Source organism: Helianthus annuus, chromosome 13, assembly GCF_002127325.2.
Source record: "Helianthus annuus cultivar XRQ/B chromosome 13, HanXRQr2.0-SUNRISE, whole genome shotgun sequence".
In the NCBI taxonomy this organism is placed as follows: Eukaryota; Viridiplantae; Streptophyta; class Magnoliopsida; order Asterales; family Asteraceae; genus Helianthus; species Helianthus annuus.
The window spans coordinates 101,020,844-101,045,048 of NC_035445.2; the positions used below are offsets into that span (position 1 = coordinate 101,020,844).

At 37.8% G+C, this 24,205-nt stretch overlaps 1 protein-coding gene across 1 annotated transcript; it reads left to right on the top strand.

Moving 5' to 3' along the window:
* The first annotated feature begins 234 nt into the window (after positions 1–234).
* LOC110901407 (nucleolin 2-like) lies at positions 235–15,770 on the top strand. The gene is made up of 7 exons (XM_022148238.1): positions 235–359; positions 839–1,185; positions 2,008–2,111; positions 5,122–5,391; positions 13,802–14,105; positions 14,625–14,765; positions 15,760–15,770. The coding sequence occupies exons 1-7, from the start codon at positions 235–237 to the stop codon at positions 15,768–15,770; spliced, it is 1,302 nt and encodes a 433-aa protein (XP_022003930.1).
* The last annotated feature ends 8,435 nt before the right edge of the window (positions 15,771–24,205 follow it).

The window sequence follows — 24,205 nt, forward strand, 5'->3', positions numbered from 1 at the left end:
TGAAAACATGGCTTATGAATTAAAACAGTCCTTGTGACTAGGCTATTTGCGCCACTTAAATATCCTTAATGTTTTATAACACTAGGATAAATTATAATGAGAATACTAATTGAATATAACTAACAAATTAACCAATATGGTTTATATTACCACGGTTGATGAATCGTCAAAAATGATGATTCCATAATAACCCCTGAGTAAAAATTGCCATTATGTATGTAGCAATCAAGCTGCATGGCTGGATCAGATGAGGTTAACAGCCACCCGAGGGAGAATAATGATGCTCCCAGAGTTAATATAACTGGTGCGGAACTGCAGGCATTAATAGATAATGTCGTTACACGAGCTCTCGACAGACAGTATTATGAATCAAGTGATACACACTCTAAGACTCTATCTGTGGCTCGTAGTAAGCCCCTTTCTAAATCACACGAGACAAAGGAAGACGATGTTTGTAACTCGTCAAAACAAAGGAGTGTTCCATCTAGACAGGTGGTGCTTCATCGAAAGGCACCAGTTAAGACCTGCTCATATAAATATTTTGTCTCCTGCAAGCCCAGAGACTTTACAGGAGAAAAAGGAGCCATCGATTGCATGACGTGGCTCGATGAGATGGACACCATTGTGGATATTAGTGGATGCGCAGAGCAAGACATTGTGAAGTTTGTTTCACAATCTTTTAAAAGAGAAGCCCTAGCTTGGTGAAGGGCACTGATCCAAGCTACAGGAAAGATCCCTTTGTACAACTTGACTTGGGATCAGTTCGTTGCTCTTATCAAAGAAAATTATTGTCCTCAATATGAAGTTGAGAAAATTGAGACTGAATTCTTGACATTAGTCATGGAGAACTTAGATTGTCAAGCATACCTTACAAGTTTCAATACCATGTCTCGATTGGTTCCTTACATGATCACACCGGAACCAAAACGAATAGCTCGCTTTATTGGGGGTCTACCCCACAAATAAAGGCAAGTGTGAAAGCATCGAGACCTACTACATTCAGGTCAGCGGCAGACCTGTCGCTATCTCTTACACTCGATGTAGTCAGAAACAAGGCTGCCAAAGCCTCTAAAGATGGAAAGCGTAAAAGGGAGGATGAGGATTCTCATCGCTCCGATAAGAAGACAAAGAGGAACTCTGAGGATAAGAAGAGTTCCGGGTTTAAGAAAGACAGCCAGCAGTCGGGTGAGAAGACCAGGTGCGAAACCTGTAGGAAATACCACCTCGGGAAATGCAGATTTGAATCACAGCCTCTACCTTGTGGGATTTGCAAGTCTAAGGAACATAAAACCTTGGAATGCAAGAAGTTGAAGGACGCAACCTGCTACGGTTGCAACGAAAAGGGGCATATCAAGACTAACTGCCCTAGAAATCAGAAGAAGCCCGAAGAGGCCAAGAGGGCAAACGCATGAGTTTTTAGGATGAACGCCCAGGAGATGGTACAGAATGATAAATATATAGCAGGTACCTTTCCTTATCAAGCAGTTTATGCAGGAATTTATTGATGCTGGCACATGTGATTCTATAATGAATGATAAATGTTGAGAACTGTTGTCTCTGCCTGTTTAGGACTCCGGTCATTTAATGCGAGGTGGAAATTGGCCGATGATACTTAAGAAAACGCTCCAACAAATCTTAGATTGATATTTTGTATCTATTAGGAATTACTCTTTTCTGATACCCTGATGACAAGCTTTCAAGCTATCCAAAGTTCATCAATATAATAAAGACAGATGTGACATTTTGATCCTCCGTCAAAAAGATGATGGATTAGGTCCAAACCTTGAATGCCATTGAAGGTCTTTCGTGACCTAGGCTAAACATAATGAATATATATATTAAATAACATTCATTAAGAATATTAGTACTATATTAGCCTGTATGGTCTGTTGATACCATGGTTAGTATATGTTAAGGCCATCAGGATGAAGAGTAGCAGTCGTTGGATTTCAACTAAGAAATTGTTTTATTGGTGTTAGGAATCAATATCGAGTATGGCAAACTCAGATAAGACACATGCCAATGATACTACGATTGTGAGCCTTAGAATTTCTGAAGATGTTCTTCAAACTATGATAAATGCAGCTGTTGGGAAGGCTGTGAAGAAGGCTGTGAAAAAGTTCAAGGAGCCCCATGCTACTCGCTCCAAATTTTATCTAGGACCACATTTCCTTACTCATAAGGAGGATCTTGTTCATGCCTCAAATGCAAAAGATGAGCTAAAAAGGAAAAGGGAGGAAAATAACTCCCAGAGCTCTATGAAGAAGAACAAACAAAAGTCCAACCAGAAACTAGTATGAAAGACCTGCAAGAAGCGCCATTATGGGAAGTGCAGGTTTGAACCAAAATCCCAATCACAGCCGAGGGCTTGTGGGATCTGCAAATCAAGGGAATATAAAACGTTGGACTGCAAGGACATGAAGAATGCAGTCTGCTTCGGCTATAATGAGAAATGCCACATCAAGACCACGTGCCCTAAATATGTCAAAGGAAATGCGGCTAAGGAAGGAAAGCCTAAGAATGAAAGCGCCTAAAATACCTGAGCTAGTTCATAAATAATGGCCTTAGGTACATTCCTTGACATTTTATCAGTGATTTAAATGCTAAGAGTTTTTATTTTGGTTCGGATACCAACAAATCCTTCATAAACTATAAGTATAGCAAGCTTTTAAGAGGTTTCATAAAAACCCTATATATTAAGTGTAAGGTAAAACTTACAGGAAGAAAATTCACAAGAATTATTTCTTCTATTCCTGTCAGAAATCTTCAATCATAAAGTCCTAATGTACCTCTCTCTAGATAAAGTACATCATCATATGAAATTGATATCCCTTTGATCTTATTGATTTCAAATACCAAATGGTATGACAAAAGCACCATATGAGGGTTGGTGTATCTTAATATGTTCCATAGATTGCTTCCATGCCTGATCAGTATGGAGGTTTAATGCATGGAACCGCAAGGATAGTCAAATGGTCATATGGTACTAAAGTCAGCTAATGGTATTCAAAGAAGATATCTAGAAAATGGAACTTTCCAAGTAAGTGCCTTTGATTAAATATGTGGACTCGTACATGTGTCACTCATTTGACACAAACAAGGATGGATGAACTGGAGCCTGAGATTTGGAAAATCTCTGTAATCTCCTCGTATCTTGATTATCTTCTCCTAAGACTACCCTGTTTATCACCCGAGAGGCGAGTAGAGTTAATATTTATATCCCATTTAGGGCTGCCTTATTATGAAATCTCCAAGACAGCTAGTACCGTTATTGGAAGAGTCGAAAACCCTGATTAAGTAAGTTTTGAAATAGAGGATTCATATAACCTCACTCAATATTCTGAGAGTTTGGTGTAAATTAATTAAAGTAAGACGGTTCATTCTGCTTATGCAACATTACCGCAACCCTAATTAGGCATCGATTAAGAAATTCCATCAGCTGCCCAGGATCGTCGATTTATTCGACTAACGACAAGGATTAGCTATTCCTTAAAATTAATTAAGCAGTGGTTGAAATAACCATCACACCTTAAGATAAGCTTTTCTATAATGGTTGATATATAAGCATCAAGGCTGCTCCTTTGGAGACCTTGTATAGATGGAATGTTAAACATCTATTGTTAGGACAATAGATTGGTAAGTCCACTTATCAGGATCTGAAGGTTGCATTAGGAACAACGAATAAGGTCATACAAATCCCTAATCATATGTAAGATGCCAGTATACGGCAGAAAAATCAAGGATTAATGAAAATAGCAAACCTCCTAAATTCTTGTTAAGGAATAAGGTTCAACAAAAGATATCACCCAGGAAGGGTGTGCCAAGTTGTTAAATTTTCAGGCTAGTTAAGCTCTGAATATATATAGAGTCATTCGAAAGATTCGAATGTATCAAGATTAAGTAGCTTATAAGCTAAAACCTATTTAAGGAGCTTGACGGAGCTCGCAATGCATTACACACTAGTGACTGAAGGATGTAATTCGCCAATAAGTCAGGAAACACTATCACACAATGATATGCAGATTTATGATGTGATAAGCATCCTGTATCGATTGAGAATCGACAGGTTAAGAAGCTCCAAAAGAATACATGTATCTAATATAGGGGTTACATTGGGAGTTTGGGAAGACTCCAGATATGTTATAGAAGTTAAGTCCATTATGCGACAAAAAGTACTTCAAGCATTTTAGCAAATCTCGAGGTCGAGATTTCATTTAAGGGGGAGAGGATGTAACACCTAGAAAAAATTCACGTCCTATAATGTATTGACACGTGTCATAAGCTTGAACATGCGAAAGAATACTCTAGAGGGACTAAAGTTAACAAACATGGAAAGTATGTGAATTCAAGGGTTCAAAATGTCAACAAAGGATAAATATACTTTACAGTAACCCTACATGATGCTCATACCTTCAAACGAATAAATCATGGATCATATGGAACTAAATGTGGAAGAAAGTAAGAGATTACAAACTACATGGGTTAAATGTGTCAACATGTTTAAGTTATACCTCTGAGTGACCTTTTAGCAAACCCGAAGCTTTGTAACGGTAAATTATGCTCACTAGAATACATGATAAAAATTTCACCAAGTTTCATTATCGTATGAGAAAGTTATGATCAAATTCGTATGCAAGGGCTTAAAAGCGTAAACGTTGAAAGTTACGACTTTTTAGGGTAAACATAAAGGGACCAAGGACTTAACAAAGTGGGTATAAGTCTTGAGTCCCTTATAAGTAAATATGGAGGGCTCATAATGCAAGAAATAAGTTTGGTTGACCCTTCGAAAGGCCAAGAGACAAGTTGCAAAAAGCTAGAAACCTTTAAACCTGAAAACGAGGCTTAGGCAGGCCGCGTAAGAGTTGTTACGATCTTACGCGGGCCGCGTCCGATCCCCAGTAACAGAATTAACAGGCAGCAGCCTGTTTGAGCTTCTAACCGACTTACATTGCCCTTAAACACTTCCAAGAGCTGCCTAAACAAATCCTTAGGCCTTAGGGACACTTGTTAATCATCCATGGCCATTGCTAGCATGATTTGTCAATGATCATGGTTGATGAATCGTCAAAAAATGATGATTCCATAATAACCCCTGAGTAAAAATTGTCATTATGTATGTAGAATTCAAGCTACATGGCTGGATCAGATGAGGTTAACAGCCACCCGAGGGAGAATAATGATGCTCCCAGAGTTAATATAACTGGTGCGGAACTGCAGGCATTAATAGATAATGCCGTTACACAAGCTCTCGACAGACAGTATGATGAATCAAGTGATATACACTCTAAGACTCTATCTGTGGCTCGTAGTAAGCCCCTTTCTAAATCACACGAGACAAAGGAAGACGATGTTCGTAACTCGTCAAAACAAAGGAGTGTTCCATCTAGACAGGTGGTGCTTCATCGAGAGGCACCAGTTAAGACCTGTTCATATAAATATTTTGTCTCCTGCAAGCCCAGAGACTTTACAGGAGAAAAAGGAGCCATCGATTGCATGACGTGGCTCGATGAGATGGACACCATTGTGGATATTAGTGGATGTGCAGAGCAAGACATTGTGAAGTTTGTTTCACAATCTTTTAAAAGAGAAGCCTTAGCTTGGTGGAGGGCACTGATCCAAGCTACAGGAAAGATCCCTTTGTACAACTTGACTTGGGATCAGTTCGTTGCTCTTATCAAAGAAAATTATTGTCGTCAACATGAAGTTGAGAAAACTGAGACTGAATTCTTGACATTAGTCATGGAGAACTTAGATTGTCAAGCATACCTTACAAGTTTCAATACCATGTCTCGATTGGTTCCTTACTTGATCACACCAGAACCAAAACGAATAGCTCGCTTTATTGGGGGTCTAGCCCCATAAATAAAGGCAAGTGTGAAAGCATCGAGACCTACTACGTTCAGGTCAGCGGCAGACCTGTCGCTATCTCTTACACTTGATGTAGTCAGAAACAAGGCTGCCAAAGCCTCTGAAGATGGAAAGCGTAAAAGGGAGGATGAGGATTCTCATCGCTCCGATAAGAAGACAAGGAGGAACTCTGAGGATAAAAAGAGTTTCGGGTTTAAGAAAGACAGCCAGCGGTCGGGTGAGAAGACTAGGTGTGAAACCTGTAGGAAATACCACCTCGGGAAATGCAGATTTGAATCTCAGCCTCTACCTTGTGGGATTTGCAAGTCTAAGGAACATAAAACCTTGGAATGCAAGAAGTTGAAGGACGCAACCTGCTACGGTTGCAACGAAAAGGGGCATATCAAGACTAAGTGCCCTAGAAATCAGAAGAAGCCTGAAGAGGCCAAGAGAACAAACGCATGAGTCTTCAGGATGAACGCCCAGGAGATGGTACAGAATGATAAATATATAGCAGGTACCTTTCCTTATCAAGCAGTTTATGCAGGAATTTATTGATGCTGGCACATGTGATTCTATAATGAATGATAAATGTTGAGAACTGTTGTCTCCGCCTGTTTAGGACTTCGGTCATTTAATGCGAGGTGGAAATTGGCCGATGATACTTAAGAAAACGCTCCAACAAATCTTAGATTGATATTTTGTATCTATTAGGAATTACTCTTTTCTGATACCCTGATGACAAGCTTTCAAGCTATCCAAAGTTCATCAATATAATAAAGACAGATGTGACATTTTGATCCCCTGTCAAAAAGATGATGGATTAGGTCCAAACCTTGAATGCCATTGAAGGTCTTTTGTGACCTAGGCTAAACATAATGAATATATATTAAATAACATTCATTAAGAATATTAGTACTATATTAGCCTGTATGGTCTGTTGATACCATGGTTAGTATATGCTAAGGCCATCAGGATGAAGAATAGCAGTCGTTGGATTTCAACTAAGAAATTGTTTTATTGGTCTGCGTCATATTGTCATATGTGGCTAATTATTCTTGCTCTGAAATTCTTGCAATCATCAATCGTAGAACCAACATTTTCGAAACCACCATTTTCGAAACCACCATATCTTTTTCTCATTATATGAAATGATTTAACAGACCCTGGATTTAAAGTACCCAACTCCTAAATCATGTCTTCTTGTACTTTTGACAAATTTCTATATGCAGGTAATAAATGAACATCTTCAGGACAAACAAATGAATGATTGTGTCCTTCAACGAACTTCTTAACTACGTATGATAACCCAACCGTCGAACAAATTATAATTTATGCTTTACATCCCGTTCAAATAGTTGGTCTTTTCCTATTTTTATAAGGTTTTTAGCTTCGAATAACAATCGTCTATAATTTGTGACTTATGACCCTCCTTCGAGCATACAAAATATTTTCCCTTTATAATACCACCACTAAAATATTCACCATCTTTTCGGACACGAAAAAACAGAATTCTTGGCATATGGCTGGTAAAAAACATATGCTTGTTCAATGGAACTAAATTGCATGCCAACAGTAGGTATACCTGACGATTTGACCTCTAGAATATACACTCTTTCCTCTACACATATGAATAAATACAACATGAGCTATAATCACACAGTTTAAATCAAACATAACAGTAATATCATATTTTATTTTTCTACTTTAATATAACGCATGTTTATAACCTAATCACGCATGTTAGTCTATAACATACGGCTAAACAAAGTGTACAAACCAAATCTATAAAACATGTGTCTAACCTTTGCACAACGTGCGTCTGTTTATATTTATAATGTGCGTATGTTTTTTTATTATAACGATTCTCATTAGAAACAATTATACACAATTAAGAAGAACCTACGACATACGAAATAATGTGAAAACAAATATTAATTGATAGATTACACTACGGTCATAGTTTTGAATCTCCTAATTAAATTCTTACTTGGCAGATCCTTTTTTTGGACATTGTCTGAATTCAGAGTTCAAAATTATTCAATCATATCATGCTCGTCTTCATTTCAACATCTTCGATTTCAACATCTTCTGTATTCCATCAGGCACTACTCTGAGGATCCGTTGAAATCGAAATTAACTGAAACCCTAATCGCAGAGCATTAACCGCAAATGGATATTTTTAAAATTTCTGAATATTTGAAACTGATACAATTGATAATTACCGGAATAGTAGTGTAACGAACTCGTAATCTGGTGTTGAAGGTACTTGTCTGATTTTCCCTTGGGAGTGAAAATAAAAGAATGACATGCGTCATCATCTGGTTGTCGCGTACGTAACTTACGATTAGGAATATTATATTCTACACTTTTATCTCTCCCCCTATATATATATATATATATATATATATATATATATATATGTATGTATGTATGCTGGGGTTATTGTAAAAGGGGGTGGGGGTTGTGAGAAGTGTAAGAATTGTTTTAAACCCTTAGATCTTGTAGTTAATGGTTGAGATAAAATGTTTTAAAATGTAAATTATGTTTTTTTTATTAATTTGGCAAGATAGGGTAATAGTGTTTCTTTTTATATTGTTCAAATAAAGAAACTGCCATTAAGCTCTCCACAATTAACGCCCTTTCCTACTTAATCGGAGATATGGATCAAAATCAAAATTCAAAGTTCAGATTGTTTTATAAATGTAATCAACAAACCTTCTTTGTCATTGTGTTTTATTGGTAATTGCATGATATAAAACCTAATGTTAAAACACCATGACATGAATTGTGTGTCATCATCAGCATGACATAAAACACCACAAACTAAAGAATACCAGAAAACACCATAAACCAAAAGAATACCTAAAAACACCATGCTAAGAACACATTATGATGCAGGTTGTAAAACACTATACGCATAGTGTATTCTGGTGATGTAGGTTTATAACATCATGTGGAAATGCAGGTTTAAAACACTATACTAAGAACATATTTTGAAAATGCAAGTTTCAAAACACCATAAGAAGTGTGAAAAGGCATAGGAATTGACATGTAGGTATCATGTTTTGGACTTTGGCATGATGTTTTGGGTTGTTTTGGCAAGAAAAACATCAAAGGTAACAACTTAAGACACAATGCAATGAATTCTAGGCTTAAAACTTAAAACACCATGCCAAACGTTAAGTAGTGTGTTTTAGTTGTGTTTTAAATTTCATACCTGGAATTCATTGCATTGTGTGTTAAATTGTACGGTTGTTTTTCTTACAAAAACAACCCAAAACATCATGCCTACGTCCAAAACATGATGTCTACATGTTAATTCCTATGCCTTCTCACACTTCTCACAATAAAAGTCTTTTTTACAGGAACCTCACCCTATATACACACACACACATATATATATAGGAAAAGTGTAAAATACATTACGGCTTAACGTACATCACGTACGACAACGTGCGTGATTATGTGTGTAACATTTGTGCTTGAAATCATTGTGAACAGTTCATTTATCAATAAAACAATGTTATTTGATCCCAATGTTTGTTTGGTTGTGTTTTACATTTTTCATGTTTTGACTTTTGTTCAACTTTAAACTCTACATCGCTTTCTGGAGAATTATACGCAAATTGGTGCGTAAACGTACTCAGTTTAATGCGACAAATACTCCGGAACATCAACATATACTCAATATACCTTAAATAACCTTCACATAACTTAGAAATAAGTTTAGAAGGCTTTGGTATGGCAAAAACAAGTTAATTCGCCTACAGGGACTAAATTTGACAAACTGTGAAAGTATGCCAATTTGAACTGTAACAAACATTCCAGAGCATAACCATAAGTTAAACACACCTTAAATATCCTTTACAAAGCTTAGAAATAGGCTTTGAGGTGTTCGATGTGCTAAAATAAACTTTTGGATCATTCAGGGACTAAAAGTGTCAAAAAGTGCATAAGTTTGCACTTTCGCGCATAACTTACGTTCTGAATACATCCGGACATCCAAAAATTTATGTAAGCATTATAATATTATGTTTTAATGTTTGGCTTGTCAAAAATCCATTCGTCACGCATTTTGGATCGTTTTTCGCGCTTATGCGCATTCCGTCGTAATTAACCAAACATCGCGATCGTACGACCAAACGAACCAACATCCGACATATGTTTGAGCATGTTTCATATCCTCAATGTTTAGGCATCATTTTAGGGCCTTAAAGATGGCTTAACGGGCCTTGAACGTGTCGAAAATGGCCTTAAACCATAACAGGGACCTAAACTGTCATTTTTGAAACTTGGCTTTTGATCAGAACCTCCAAGCGGCCCGTGTAAGCCTAGGGGCAACCTTTACGCGGCCTGCATCAGCCCTGCAGATGCAGAAACTCGTTTTTCTTGCTAAAAATGGCCTTTCAAGCATCCAAGGGGCAATGCCTCTTCACAATCTCTAGGGTTGGGGTCACATTTTGATACCACAACATTTTGACAAGTGTACGAATGAGATCAAGGCACGATATTCAGGAAACGATCCTAACGGTCTTGCATATCCTATAAATACCCCCCTATTTGGTGTAAAACCCACAAATCTGATCAAAAAGCTCTAAGTTGATGCCATTGCTTCATACCTGAGCTCCTGGATCAAGATTAGCTTTCGGGGACCCTTCGTAAGTGTTCTTTCGTTCTTTTATCGCTTTTCGAGTGCTAAAGTCAAACTTTGTTTGACTTTCTACGTTGACCAGCTTATGGTCAACACGAAGTTCGTTGGAACTTCATAACGTGAGCGTGATCACGATGGTTATAGTCCATAGTGACTATACCTATTGATTACCACGTTATCTAGGCTCAGTGACGAGTCGTAGTTTCGACCAAAATGCGCATTCTTGCGTATTTTGTAACCAAACTACTCGTGGGTATCAAAACCGTTTGTTTTGATACCAAACCTGTTTTCTAAACTTAGTTAAGCATGTGTTAACATGCTTAGCTCGTCACTTTTAGTATAGTGCTTATATAGGGTCGTAAGGTAAGCGATCTAAACAATCGCTTATACTTTCGAACCCGACCCATTTGGTCGATCATTAGGATCCGACCAAACACATTAGGTGACCATAGTTGTATAGGGATTAACCTTCCGAGGTTATACCTTATGGTCACGACGTTAGGCGTTCCAAACGCGTTTTACGCGAACGACGCGTTAAGGTAGCGTAAGCTACCTAAACGGGTCATAATGGGTCGTAAGCACTTAGATTAGGTTTCCTTTTAGTATGAAGGCTTTGTTAATCCATATTACACGAGTCTCCATACTCGTTTGGTTTACAAACCCTCATTCTATCCAAATCCTCCGATTTAGGTCCGGTATATTAGCATAGTTACCTATATTAGGTACCGTTTGATATTCGTGATCTCTAGCATTATTTGGTTGTAATACAAGGACTTCAAAGCAATCTCAGGTGAGTACATAGACCTCTCTTTTACTGTTTTCCAAACTGTTTTGGGGTGGAACACATGTGCCTACTTGTTACTTTCATGCTTTCCTGTTTTCACATCATATACTTGCTATGTTCATTGGTACATTTATAGTACATGATTTCATTGTGTTTTATGCTATGTATGCCCATTGTGTGCGTACTTAGTACATTATTTTACATTACACTTTATGCTATGTATGCCCATTGTGTGCGTACTTAGTACATTATTTTACACTACACTTTATGCTATGTATGCCCATTGTGTGCGTACTTAGTACATTGTTTTACATTACATTCTATGCTATGCATGCCCATTGTGTGCGTACTTAGTACATTATTTTACATTACATTTTATGCTATGTATGCCCATTGTGTGCGTACTTAGTACATTTGTTCATCACATGCTCACATTTTGGTATGACATTTGGTTTGTTTAAATTATACAATGTACATCCATTAACACCGATCATGCCGCTCGTTAGTAGGTAATGGTACCATAGGACTTGACAACTCCCATTCCTGAAATCTCGGGTTTGTTTGGATTGGAAGGAATGACCGAATTCGATAAACAATAACACATATAGACCTTTAATTTGTTTAAAGGTCTATCACCACAGTCACAAAGGCTTGAATGTATGCATTTTCACAATACCGCATAAATGTTTGTATTAGTATAGCATGCAATTGTTCCACAAAACATAACTTTGACTTAAACTATGTTTAATTCAATACCCTGTTTTTGTGCATTTTACCTATGGCCTAGTTGATATATTTCACATGCCATACATGATATTTTGGGTACACATTACATGATTTACATTAAACATAAACAATTTGACATTGATATACACATTTGGTGGTTTACATTAGACGTGGACATTTTGATATGGTTTACACAATAACACTTGACAATTGATTTATACATGAACAATATACTTTGGTGGTTGGTTTGGGTAAATGGTTTGAGTAACGTGGCGTATGTAATATGATACAAACAAGGTGGATACGCCGCTGGTACTTCCTATATATAAGTGTTTGTATAATATTACATATCGTAGCGTTATCTAGATCATTTCAGTTTAGACATATTACATTTTACACAAATAACATATTCTTCACATGGCATTATTTTTACAAACAACTTATCTTATACAAACTCATTTTACTAGGTTATCCATTTAACCTTACATTTAATTATACATATCATCTGATCTTATCGTTTTTCAAATGATTTACAAGACAAAGCAAATTACAAGGTTCATAACTAAACATTTTCTCAAACATAAGTCATGAATTCCATTTTCACCAAACCTATGTATCTCACAGACATTTTTATACTAACGTACCTACTTTCATATGTGTTTTCAGGAGCTGTTGCTTAGGATGATGATTGTGACACTAGGGCGGACCTGTGCCTTAGAGACATAAAACGAAGATAGACTTAGTTTAATTATGTTATAAACTCTTTACTTCCTGTTTGAAGACAATGTAACACGTTTGTTTGATAAATAAAATATAACTTTGTATGCCATGGTTGTGAAACAAATAATTCTGTCTCAACACTCCCCGACGTTTCCGCCGCGGTTGCATGTTATACGCGGTCGGGGTGTGACAGAAGAGTTGGTATCAGAGCCAATGGTTATAGGGAATTAGGTTATTAGTAATGCTTTGACCTAGACTATAACTTTCTAGGACCCTAACACAAGTTATCTTGTGTTTAGATTTTAAAACATGCACTTCACCTATCCTTAGGTGATAACCACAACGAGAACATTGATTCCGAATCCGCTTTGAAAATTAATCATCTGTTCTAGGATGATTGATTACTAGGTTTCGAACCCTCAGTTATAAGGTTTTGAACCCCTTTGAATTTTCAAAAATCTCGTCAAGGTTTTCGGGTTTTAATAGTGTGAACACGTGCGAACTGGAAGAGTGAATGCCTGTACCCTGAATTTTTTGTCTAAGGCTAGAGTGTTCGTACAAATCCCCATAATCGGACCAGTCACTCTTACTTGGGAACTCTTGGGGTGAGTGTTCACTTATAGGCGAACATGTCTTCGCGATACATTATTTTTGACCCGTTTACTTTGATTGGACACTGTGTGTCGCTTGTTTGCTTTGCGATGCGTGACCACCATCTTTACTTTTGTTGGAATTGTTTCATCTCATTCTCTTCATCCAATCATCTCACTCATTTCCTTTCATGTTTTCCTCTTTTTGAATGCCTCCTCGACGCGAAAACCAGATAGCGACTGCCGAACTGGCAGAAATTATTGCGCAGCAAATGGCTGCTCAATTCCCAAATCTCTTTGCTCAATGGAACCAAGCCAACAACAACAACAATGCTCCATGCAATTTCAAGAATTTTAACTCGGCTAAACCACTCAAGTTTAGTGGCTCTGAGGGAGCAACCGGGCATCTTCAATGGTTCGAGAGCATTGAGAATACATTCCGTAATAACCCCTGAGTAAAAATTGTCATTATGTATGTAGAATTCAAGCTACATGGCTGGATCAGATGAGGTTAACAGCCACCCGAGGGAGAATAATGATGCTCCCAGAGTTAATATAACTGGTGCGGAACTGCAGGCATTAATAGATAATGCCGTTACACAAGCTCTCGACAGACAGTATGATGAATCAAGTGATACACACTCTAAGACTCTATCTGTGGCTCGTAGTAAGCCCCTTTCTAAATCACACGAGACAAAGGAAGACGATGTTCGTAACTCGTCAAAACAAAGGAGTGTTCCATCTAGACAGGTGGTGCTTCATCGAGAGGCACCAGTTAAGACCTGTTCATATAAATATTTTGTCTCCTGCAAGCCCAGAGACTTTACAGGAGAAAAAGGAGCCATCGATTGCATGACGTGGCTCGATGAGATGGACACCATTGTGGATATTAGTGGATGTGCAGAGCAAGACATTGTGAAGTTTGTTTCACAATCTTTTAAAAGAGAAGCCTTAGCTTGGTGGAGGGCACTGATCCAAGCTACAGGAAAGATCCCTTTGTACAACTTGACTTGGGATCAGTTCGTTGCTCTTATCAAAGAAAATTATTGTCGTCAACATGAAGTTGAGAAAACTGAGACTGAATTCTTGACATTAGTCATGGAGAACTTAGATTGTCAAGCATACCTTACAAGTTTCAATACCATGTCTCGATTGGTTCCTTACTTGATCACACCAGAACCAAAACGAATAGCTCGCTTTATTGGGGGTCTAGCCCCATAAATAAAGGCAAGTGTGAAAGCATCGAGACCTACTACGTTCAGGTCAGCGGCAGACCTGTCGCTATCTCTTACACTTGATGTAGTCAGAAACAAGGCTGCCAAAGCCTCTGAAGATGGAAAGCGTAAAAGGGAGGATGAGGATTCTCATCGCTCCGATAAGAAGACAAGGAGGAACTCTGAGGATAAAAAGAGTTTCGGGTTTAAGAAAGACAGCCAGCGGTCGGGTGAGAAGACTAGGTGTGAAACCTGTAGGAAATACCACCTCGGGAAATGCAGATTTGAATCTCAGCCTCTACCTTGTGGGATTTGCAAGTCTAAGGAACATAAAACCTTGGAATGCAAGAAGTTGAAGGACGCAACCTGCTACGGTTGCAACGAAAAGGGGCATATCAAGACTAAGTGCCCTAGAAATCAGAAGAAGCCTGAAGAGGCCAAGAGAACAAACGCATGAGTCTTCAGGATGAACGCCCAGGAGATGGTACAGAATGATAAATATATAGCAGGTACCTTTCCTTATCAAGCAGTTTATGCAGGAATTTATTGATGCTGGCACATGTGATTCTATAATGAATGATAAATGTTGAGAACTGTTGTCTCCGCCTGTTTAGGACTTCGGTCATTTAATGCGAGGTGGAAATTGGCCGATGATACTTAAGAAAACGCTCCAACAAATCTTAGATTGATATTTTGTATCTATTAGGAATTACTCTTTTCTGATACCCTGATGACAAGCTTTCAAGCTATCCAAAGTTCATCAATATAATAAAGACAGATGTGACATTTTGATCCCCTGTCAAAAAGATGATGGATTAGGTCCAAACCTTGAATGCCATTGAAGGTCTTTTGTGACCTAGGCTAAACATAATGAATATATATTAAATAACATTCATTAAGAATATTAGTACTATATTAGCCTGTATGGTCTGTTGATACCATGGTTAGTATATGCTAAGGCCATCAGGATGAAGAATAGCAGTCGTTGGATTTCAACTAAGAAATTGTTTTATTGGTCTGCGTCATATTGTCATATGTGGCTAATTATTCTTGCTCTGAAATTCTTGCAATCATCAATCGTAGAACCAACATTTTCGAAACCACCATTTTCGAAACCACCATATCTTTTTCTCATTATATGAAATGATTTAACAGACCCTGGATTTAAAGTACCCAACTCCTAAATCATGTCTTCTTGTACTTTTGACAAATTTCTATATGCAGGTAATAAATGAACATCTTCAGGACAAACAAATGAATGATTGTGTCCTTCAACGAACTTCTTAACTACGTATGATAACCCAACCGTCGAACAAATTATAATTTATGCTTTACATCCCGTTCAAATAGTTGGTCTTTTCCTATTTTTATAAGGTTTTTAGCTTCGAATAACAATCGTCTATAATTTGTGACTTATGACCCTCCTTCGAGCATACAAAATATTTTCCCTTTATAATACCACCACTAAAATATTCACCATCTTTTCGGACACGAAAAAACAGAATTCTTGGCATATGGCTGGTAAAAAACATATGCTTGTTCAATGGAACTAAATTGCATGCCAACAGTAGGTATACCTGACGATTTGACCTCTAGAATATACACTCTTTCCTCTACACATATGAATAAATACAACATGAGCTATAATCACACAGTTTAAATCAAACATAACAGTAATATCATATTTTATTTTTCTACTTTAATATAACGCATGTTTATAACCTAATCACGCATGTTAGTCTATAACATACGGCTAAACAAAGTGTACAAACCAAATCTATAAAACATGTGTCTAACCTTTGCACAACGTGCGTCTGTTTATATTTATAATGTGCGTATGTTTTTTTATTATAACGATTCTCATTAGAAACAATTATACACAATTAAGAAGAACCTACGACATACGAAATAATGTGAAAACAAATATTAATTGATAGATTACACTACGGTCATAGTTTTGAATCTCCTAATTAAATTCTTACTTGGCAGATCCTTTTTTTGGACATTGTCTGAATTCAGAGTTCAAAATTATTCAATCATATCATGCTCGTCTTCATTTCAACATCTTCGATTTCAACATCTTCTGTATTCCATCAGGCACTACTCTGAGGATCCGTTGAAATCGAAATTAACTGAAACCCTAATCGCAGAGCATTAACCGCAAATGGATATTTTTAAAATTTCTGAATATTTGAAACTGATACAATTGATAATTACCGGAATAGTAGTGTAACGAACTCGTAATCTGGTGTTGAAGGTACTTGTCTGATTTTCCCTTGGGAGTGAAAATAAAAGAATGACATGCGTCATCATCTGGTTGTCGCGTACGTAACTTACGATTAGGAATATTATATTCTACACTTTTATCTCTCCCCCTATATATATATATATATATATATATATATATATATATATATATATATGTATGTATGTATGTATGCTGGGGTTATTGTAAAAGGGGGTGGGGGTTGTGAGAAGTGTAAGAATTGTTTTAAACCCTTAGATCTTGTAGTTAATGGTTGAGATAAAATGTTTTAAAATGTAAATTATGTTTTTTTTATTAATTTGGCAAGATAGGGTAATAGTGTTTCTTTTTATATTGTTCAAATAAAGAAACTGCCATTAAGCTCTCCACAATTAACGCCCTTTCCTACTTAATCGGAGATATGGATCAAAATCAAAATTCAAAGTTCAGATTGTTTTATAAATGTAATCAACAAACCTTCTTTGTCATTGTGTTTTATTGGTAATTGCATGATATAAAACCTAATGTTAAAACACCATGACATGAATTGTGTGTCATCATCAGCATGACATAAAACACCACAAACTAAAGAATACCAGAAAACACCATAAACCAAAAGAATACCTAAAAACACCATGCTAAGAACACATTATGATGCAGGTTGTAAAACACTATACGCATAGTGTATTCTGGTGATGTAGGTTTATAACATCATGTGGAAATGCAGGTTTAAAACACTATACTAAGAACATATTTTGAAAATGCAAGTTTCAAAACACCATAAGAAGTGTGAAAAGGCATAGGAATTGACATGTAGGTATCATGTTTTGGACTTTGGCATGATGTTTTGGGTTGTTTTGGCAAGAAAAACATCAAAGGTAACAACTTAAGACACAATGCAATGAATTCTAGGCTTAAAACTTAAAACACCATGCCAAACGTTAAGTAGTGTGTTTTAGTTGTGTTTTAAATTTCATACCTGGAATTCATTGCATTGTGTGTTAAATTGTACGGTTGTTTTTCTTACAAAAACAACCCAAAACATCATGCCTACGTCCAAAACATGATGTCTACATGTTAATTCCTATGCCTTCTCACACTTCTCACAATAAAAGTCTTTTTTACAGGAACCTCACCCTATATACACACACACACATATATATAGGAAAAGTGTAAAATACATTACGGCTTAACGTACATCACGTACGACAACGTGCGTGATTATGTGTGTAACATTTGTGCTTGAAATCATTGTGAACAGTTCATTTATCAATAAAACAATGTTATTTGATCCCAATGTTTGTTTGGTTGTGTTTTACATTTTTCATGTTTTGACTTTTGTTCAACTTTAAACTCTACATCGCTTTCTGGAGAATTATACGCAAATTGGTGCGTAAACGTACTCAGTTTAATGCGACAAATACTCCGGAACATCAACATATACTCAATATACCTTAAATAACCTTCACATAACTTAGAAATAAGTTTAGAAGGCTTTGGTATGGCAAAAACAAGTTAATTCGCCTACAGGGACTAAATTTGACAAACTGTGAAAGTATGCCAATTTGAACTGTAACAAACATTCCAGAGCATGACCATAAGTTAAACACACCTTAAATATCCTTTACAAAGCTTAGAAATAGGCTTTGAGGTGTTCGATGTGCTAAAATAAACTTTTGGATCATTCAGGGACTAAAAGTGTCAAAAAGTGCATAAGTTTGCACTTTCGCGCATAACTTACGTTCTGAATACATCCGGACATCCAAAAATTTATGTAAGCATTATAATATTATGTTTTAATGTTTGGCTTGTCAAAAATCCATTCGTCACGCATTTTGGATCGTTTTTCGCGCTTATGCGCATTCCGTCGTAATTAACCAAACATCGCGATCGTACGACCAAACGAACCAACATCCGACATATGTTTGAGCATGTTTCATATCCTCAATGTTTAGGCATCATTTTAGGGCCTTAAAGATGGCTTAACGGGCCTTGAACGTGTCGAAAATGGCCTTAAACCATAACAGGGACCTAAACTGTCATTTTTGAAACTTGGCTTCTGATCAGAACCTCCAAGCGGCCCGTGTAAGCCTAGGGGCAACCTTTACGCGGCCTGCATCAGCCCTGCAGATGCAGAAACTCGTTTTTCTTGCTAAAAATGGCCTTTCAAGCATCCAAGGGGCAATGCCTCTTCACAATCTCTAGGGTTGGGGTCACATTTTGATACCACAACATTTTGACAAGTGTACGAATGAGATCAAGGCACGATATTCAGGAAACGATCCTAACGGTCTTGCATATCCTATAAATACCCCCCTATTTGGTGTAAAACCCACAAATCTGATCAAAAAGCTCTAAGTTGATGCCATTGCTTCATACCTGAGCTCCTGGATCAAGATTAGCTTTCGGGGACCCTTCGTAAGTGTTCTTTCGTTCTTTTATCGCTTTTCGAGTGCTAAAGTCAAACTTTGTTTGACTTTCTACGTTGACCAGCTTATGGTCAACACGAAGTTCGTTGGAACTTCATAACGTGAGCGTGATCACGATGGTTATAGTCCATAGTGACTATACCTATTGATTACCACGTTATCTAGGCTCAGTGACGAGTCGTAGTTTCGACCAAAATGCGCATTCTTGCGTATTTTGTAACCAAACTACTCGTGGGTATCAAAACCGTTTGTTTTGATACCAAACCTGTTTTCTAAACTTAGTTAAGCATGTGTTAACATGCTTAGCTCGTCACTTTTAGTATAGTGCTTATATAGGGTCGTAAGGTAAGCGATCTAAACAATCGCTTATACTTTCGAACCCGACCCATTTGGTCGATCATTAGGATCCGACCAAACACATTAGGTGACCATAGTTGTATAGGGATTAACCTTCCGAGGTTATACCTTATGGTCACGACGTTAGGCGTTCCAAACGCGTTTTACGCGAACGACGCGTTAAGGTAGCGTAAGCTACCTAAACGGGTCATAATGGGTCGTAAGCACTTAGATTAGGTTTCCTTTTAGTATGAAGGCTTTGTTAATCCATATTACACGAGTCTCCATACTCGTTTGGTTTACAAACCCTCATTCTATCCAAATCCTCCGATTTAGGTCCGGTATATTAGCATAGTTACCTATATTAGGTACCGTTTGATATTCGTGATCTCTAGCATTATTTGGTTGTAATACAAGGACTTCAAAGCAATCTCAGGTGAGTACATAGACCTCTCTTTTACTGTTTTCCAAACTGTTTTGGGGTGGAACACATGTGCCTACTTGTTACTTTCATGCTTTCCTGTTTTCACATCATATACTTGCTATGTTCATTGGTACATTTATAGTACATGATTTCATTGTGTTTTATGCTATGTATGCCCATTGTGTGCGTACTTAGTACATTATTTTACATTACACTTTATGCTATGTATGCCCATTGTGTGCGTACTTAGTACATTATTTTACACTACACTTTATGCTATGTATGCCCATTGTGTGCGTACTTAGTACATTGTTTTACATTACATTCTATGCTATGCATGCCCATTGTGTGCGTACTTAGTACATTATTTTACATTACATTTTATGCTATGTATGCCCATTGTGTGCGTACTTAGTACATTTGTTCATCACATGCTCACATTTTGGTATGACATTTGGTTTGTTTAAATTATACAATGTACATCCATTAACACCGATCATGCCGCTCGTTAGTAGGTAATGGTACCATAGGACTTGACAACTCCCATTCCTGAAATCTCGGGTTTGTTTGGATTGGAAGGAATGACCGAATTCGATAAACAATAACACATATAGACCTTTAATTTGTTTAAAGGTCTATCACCACAGTCACAAAGGCTTGAATGTATGCATTTTCACAATACCGCATAAATGTTTGTATTAGTATAGCATGCAATTGTTCCACAAAACATAACTTTGACTTAAACTATGTTTAATTCAATACCCTGTTTTTGTGCATTTTACCTATGGCCTAGTTGATATATTTCACATGCCATACATGATATTTTGGGTACACATTACATGATTTACATTAAACATAAACAATTTGACATTGATATACACATTTGGTGGTTTACATTAGACGTGGACATTTTGATATGGTTTACACAATAACACTTGACAATTGATTTATACATGAACAATATACTTTGGTGGTTGGTTTGGGTAAATGGTTTGAGTAACGTGGCGTATGTAATATGATACAAACAAGGTGGATACGCCGCTGGTACTTCCTATATATAAGTGTTTGTATAATATTACATATCGTAGCGTTATCTAGATCATTTCAGTTTAGACATATTACATTTTACACAAATAACATATTCTTCACATGGCATTATTTTTACAAACAACTTATCTTATACAAACTCATTTTACTAGGTTATCCATTTAACCTTACATTTAATTATACATATCATCTGATCTTATCGTTTTTCAAATGATTTACAAGACAAAGCAAATTACAAGGTTCATAACTAAACATTTTCTCAAACATAAGTCATGAATTCCATTTTCACCAAACCTATGTATCTCACAGACATTTTTATACTAACGTACCTACTTTCATATGTGTTTTCAGGAGCTGTTGCTTAGGATGATGATTGTGACACTAGGGCGGACCTGTGCCTTAGAGACATAAAACGAAGATAGACTTAGTTTAATTATGTTATAAACTCTTTACTTCCTGTTTGAAGACAATGTAACACGTTTGTTTGATAAATAAAATATAACTTTGTATGCCATGGTTGTGAAACAAATAATTATGTCTCAACACTCCCCGACGTTTCCGCCGCGGTTGCATGTTATACGCGGTCGGGGTGTGACAGAAGAGTTGGTATCAGAGCCAATGGTTATAGGGAATTAGGTTATTAGTAATGCTTTGACCTAGACTATAACTTTCTAGGACCCTAACACAAGTTATCTTGTGTTTAGATTTTAAAACATGCACTTCACCTATCCTTAGGTGATAACCACAACGAGAACATTGATTCCGAATCCGCTTTGAAAATTAATCATCTGTTCTAGGATGATTGATTACTAGGTTTCGAACCCTCAGTTATAAGGTTTTGAACCCCTTTGAATTTTCAAAAATCTCGTCAAGGTTTTCGGGTTTTAATAGTGTGAACACGTGCGAACTGGAAGAGTGAATGCCTGTACCCTGAGTTTTTTGTCTAAGGCTAGAGTGTTCGTACAAATCCCCATAATCGGACCAGTCACTCTTACTTGGGAACTCTTGGGGTGAGTGTTCACTTATAGGCGAACATGTCTTCGCGATACATTATTTTTGACCCGTTTACTTTGATTGGACACTGTGTGTCGCTTGTTTGCTTTGCGATGCGTGACCACCATCTTTACTTTTGTTGGAATTGTTTCATCTCATTCTCTTCATCCAATCATCTCACTCATTTCCTTTCATGTTTTCCTCTTTTAGAATGCCTCCTCGACGCGAAAACCAGATAGCGACTGCCGAACTGGCAGAAATTATTGCGCAGCAAATGGCTGCTCAATTCCCAAATCTCTTTGCTCAATGGAACCAAGCCAACAACAACAACAATGCTCCATGCAATTTCAAGAATTTTAACTCGGCTAAACCACTCAAGTTTAGTGGCTCTGAGGGAGCAACCGGGCATCTTCAATGGTTCGAGAGCATTGAGAATACATTCCGTCACGTGCAGTGTCCTGACAATCGCAAGGTCGAGTTTTCTTCGAGTGTGTTTCAGAAGAGGGCTCTTACATGGTGGAACGGGGTTATGAGGGATCGCGGTGCAGAAGTTGCTCTAGCTCAGACATGGGCTGAACTTAGGGCACTAATGATGAGGGAGTTCTGTCCTCGTCATGAACAGCAAGCTTTGGAGAAAGAATTTGATGACTTAAAACAATACAGTGGCGAGCACCGGGCATATACTGATAGGTTTGAGGAGTTGAGTCTGCTTTGCCCGACAATGGTTGCCCCACTCGACAAGGCCATCAAAAGGTACACCGACGGCCTACCTGGCTCGGTACAAGACATCATTATTGGTAGTAACCCTACCACACTCCGTCAGGCGATCGAGTTAGCAGCGACATTGACTGAGTCGCAGATTCGAAAGGGAAAGCTGCACAAAAAGGGTGACAAGGGTAAGAAGCAGGCAGCTGACAAGGAAGATAGCAAGAAAGGTCAAAACAAGAAGGGAAAGGATTCTGGTTCCTCAAGGGGGTCAAGGAAGCGTAAGGCTTCCCAAAATTTTGTGGTCACTGCCCAGGTTAACCAGGCAGCTCCCAACCAACCCGCACAGCCTCCAGCGAAGAAACCTTATGCAGGGAATGCACCTTTGTGCAATAGATGCAACGGTCACCATCAGCCGCAATTTCTGTGTCGTATCTGTACTAACTGTGGGAAGCCAGGTCATCTTGCTGGTGTTTGTCGTTTTACTCAGAATCAGGCAGTTCAGAACCCGGTTCAACAAGTTGCTCAGCCTCTTGCTCAGCAACAAGGTCAAGCTGCACGACCTCATTTTCCTCCTGGTTCGTGCTACAATTGTGGGGATCTGACCCACTACAGAAACCGGTGCCCAAGACTAGCCAACCAGAATCAGAATCAGGCTCAGGCTCAGGCTCGAGGTCGAGTCTTCAACATGAACGCACAAGAGGCACAAGCAGATGATAATGTGGTGAACGGTACGTTCTTTATTAATAATCAGCCAGCATCTGTTCTTTTTGATTCGGGTGCCGATAAGAGTTTTGTGTCGTTATCTTTTGAACCATTGCTTCGCGTGTCTAGAACAAAACTAGGTAAACCTTTGACAGTAGAGGTTGCTAGTGGTGAACCCATTGTTCTTAATTCTGTTCTCCGCAATTGCCAATTGAACCTTAACAACCATCTTTTTCCTATTGACCTCACGCCTATGCAACTTGGAAGCTTTGACGTTATTGTGGTTATGGATTGGTTAGCCAAGCATCGCACAGAGGTAATTTGTTTCGAGAAGATTGTTCGTGTGCCACTTTCAACAGGCGAGATCCTACAAGTTCGTGGTGAGAAACCTGCTGGTGGTCTCAAACTCATGTCTTGTTTTAAAGCTCGGAAGTATCTGCGGAAGAACTATGTGGCATTTTTGGCACATGTTGTAGCAGATAAGGGTAAAGGTAAATCTATTCAAGATATTCCTGTTGTTCGGGATTATTCTGAGGTATTCCCTGAAGATTTACCTGGTCTACCCCTAGCACGCCAAGTCGAGTTCCGTATTGATCTCGTACCTGGTGCAAATCCCATTGCCAGAGCTCCATATCGTCTTGCACCGTCTGAGATGCAAGAATTGTCTAAGCAGCTTCAGGAACTCTTTGACAAAGGTTTTATCCGTCCTAGCTTTTCACCTTGGGGTGCTCCCGTTCTTTTTGTCAAGAAAAAGGACGGATCTTTTAGGATGTGTATCGATTATCG

What these genes read in the sequence shown, in the direction of transcription:
- LOC110901407 (XM_022148238.1), top strand. Translation starts at nt 235, where the DNA reads ATGGCTGGATCAGATGAGGTTAACAGCCACCCGAGGGAGAATAATGAT. An exon ending in GGAGTGTTCCATCTAGACAG is followed by an intron (nt 5,392 to 13,801) that starts GTGGTGCTTCAT and finishes TTATGTATGTAG; the next exon opens with AATTCAAGCTACATGGCTGG. An exon ending in AGAGGCACCAGTTAAGACCT is followed by an intron (nt 14,106 to 14,624) that starts GTTCATATAAAT and finishes CACTTGATGTAG; the next exon opens with TCAGAAACAAGGCTGCCAAA.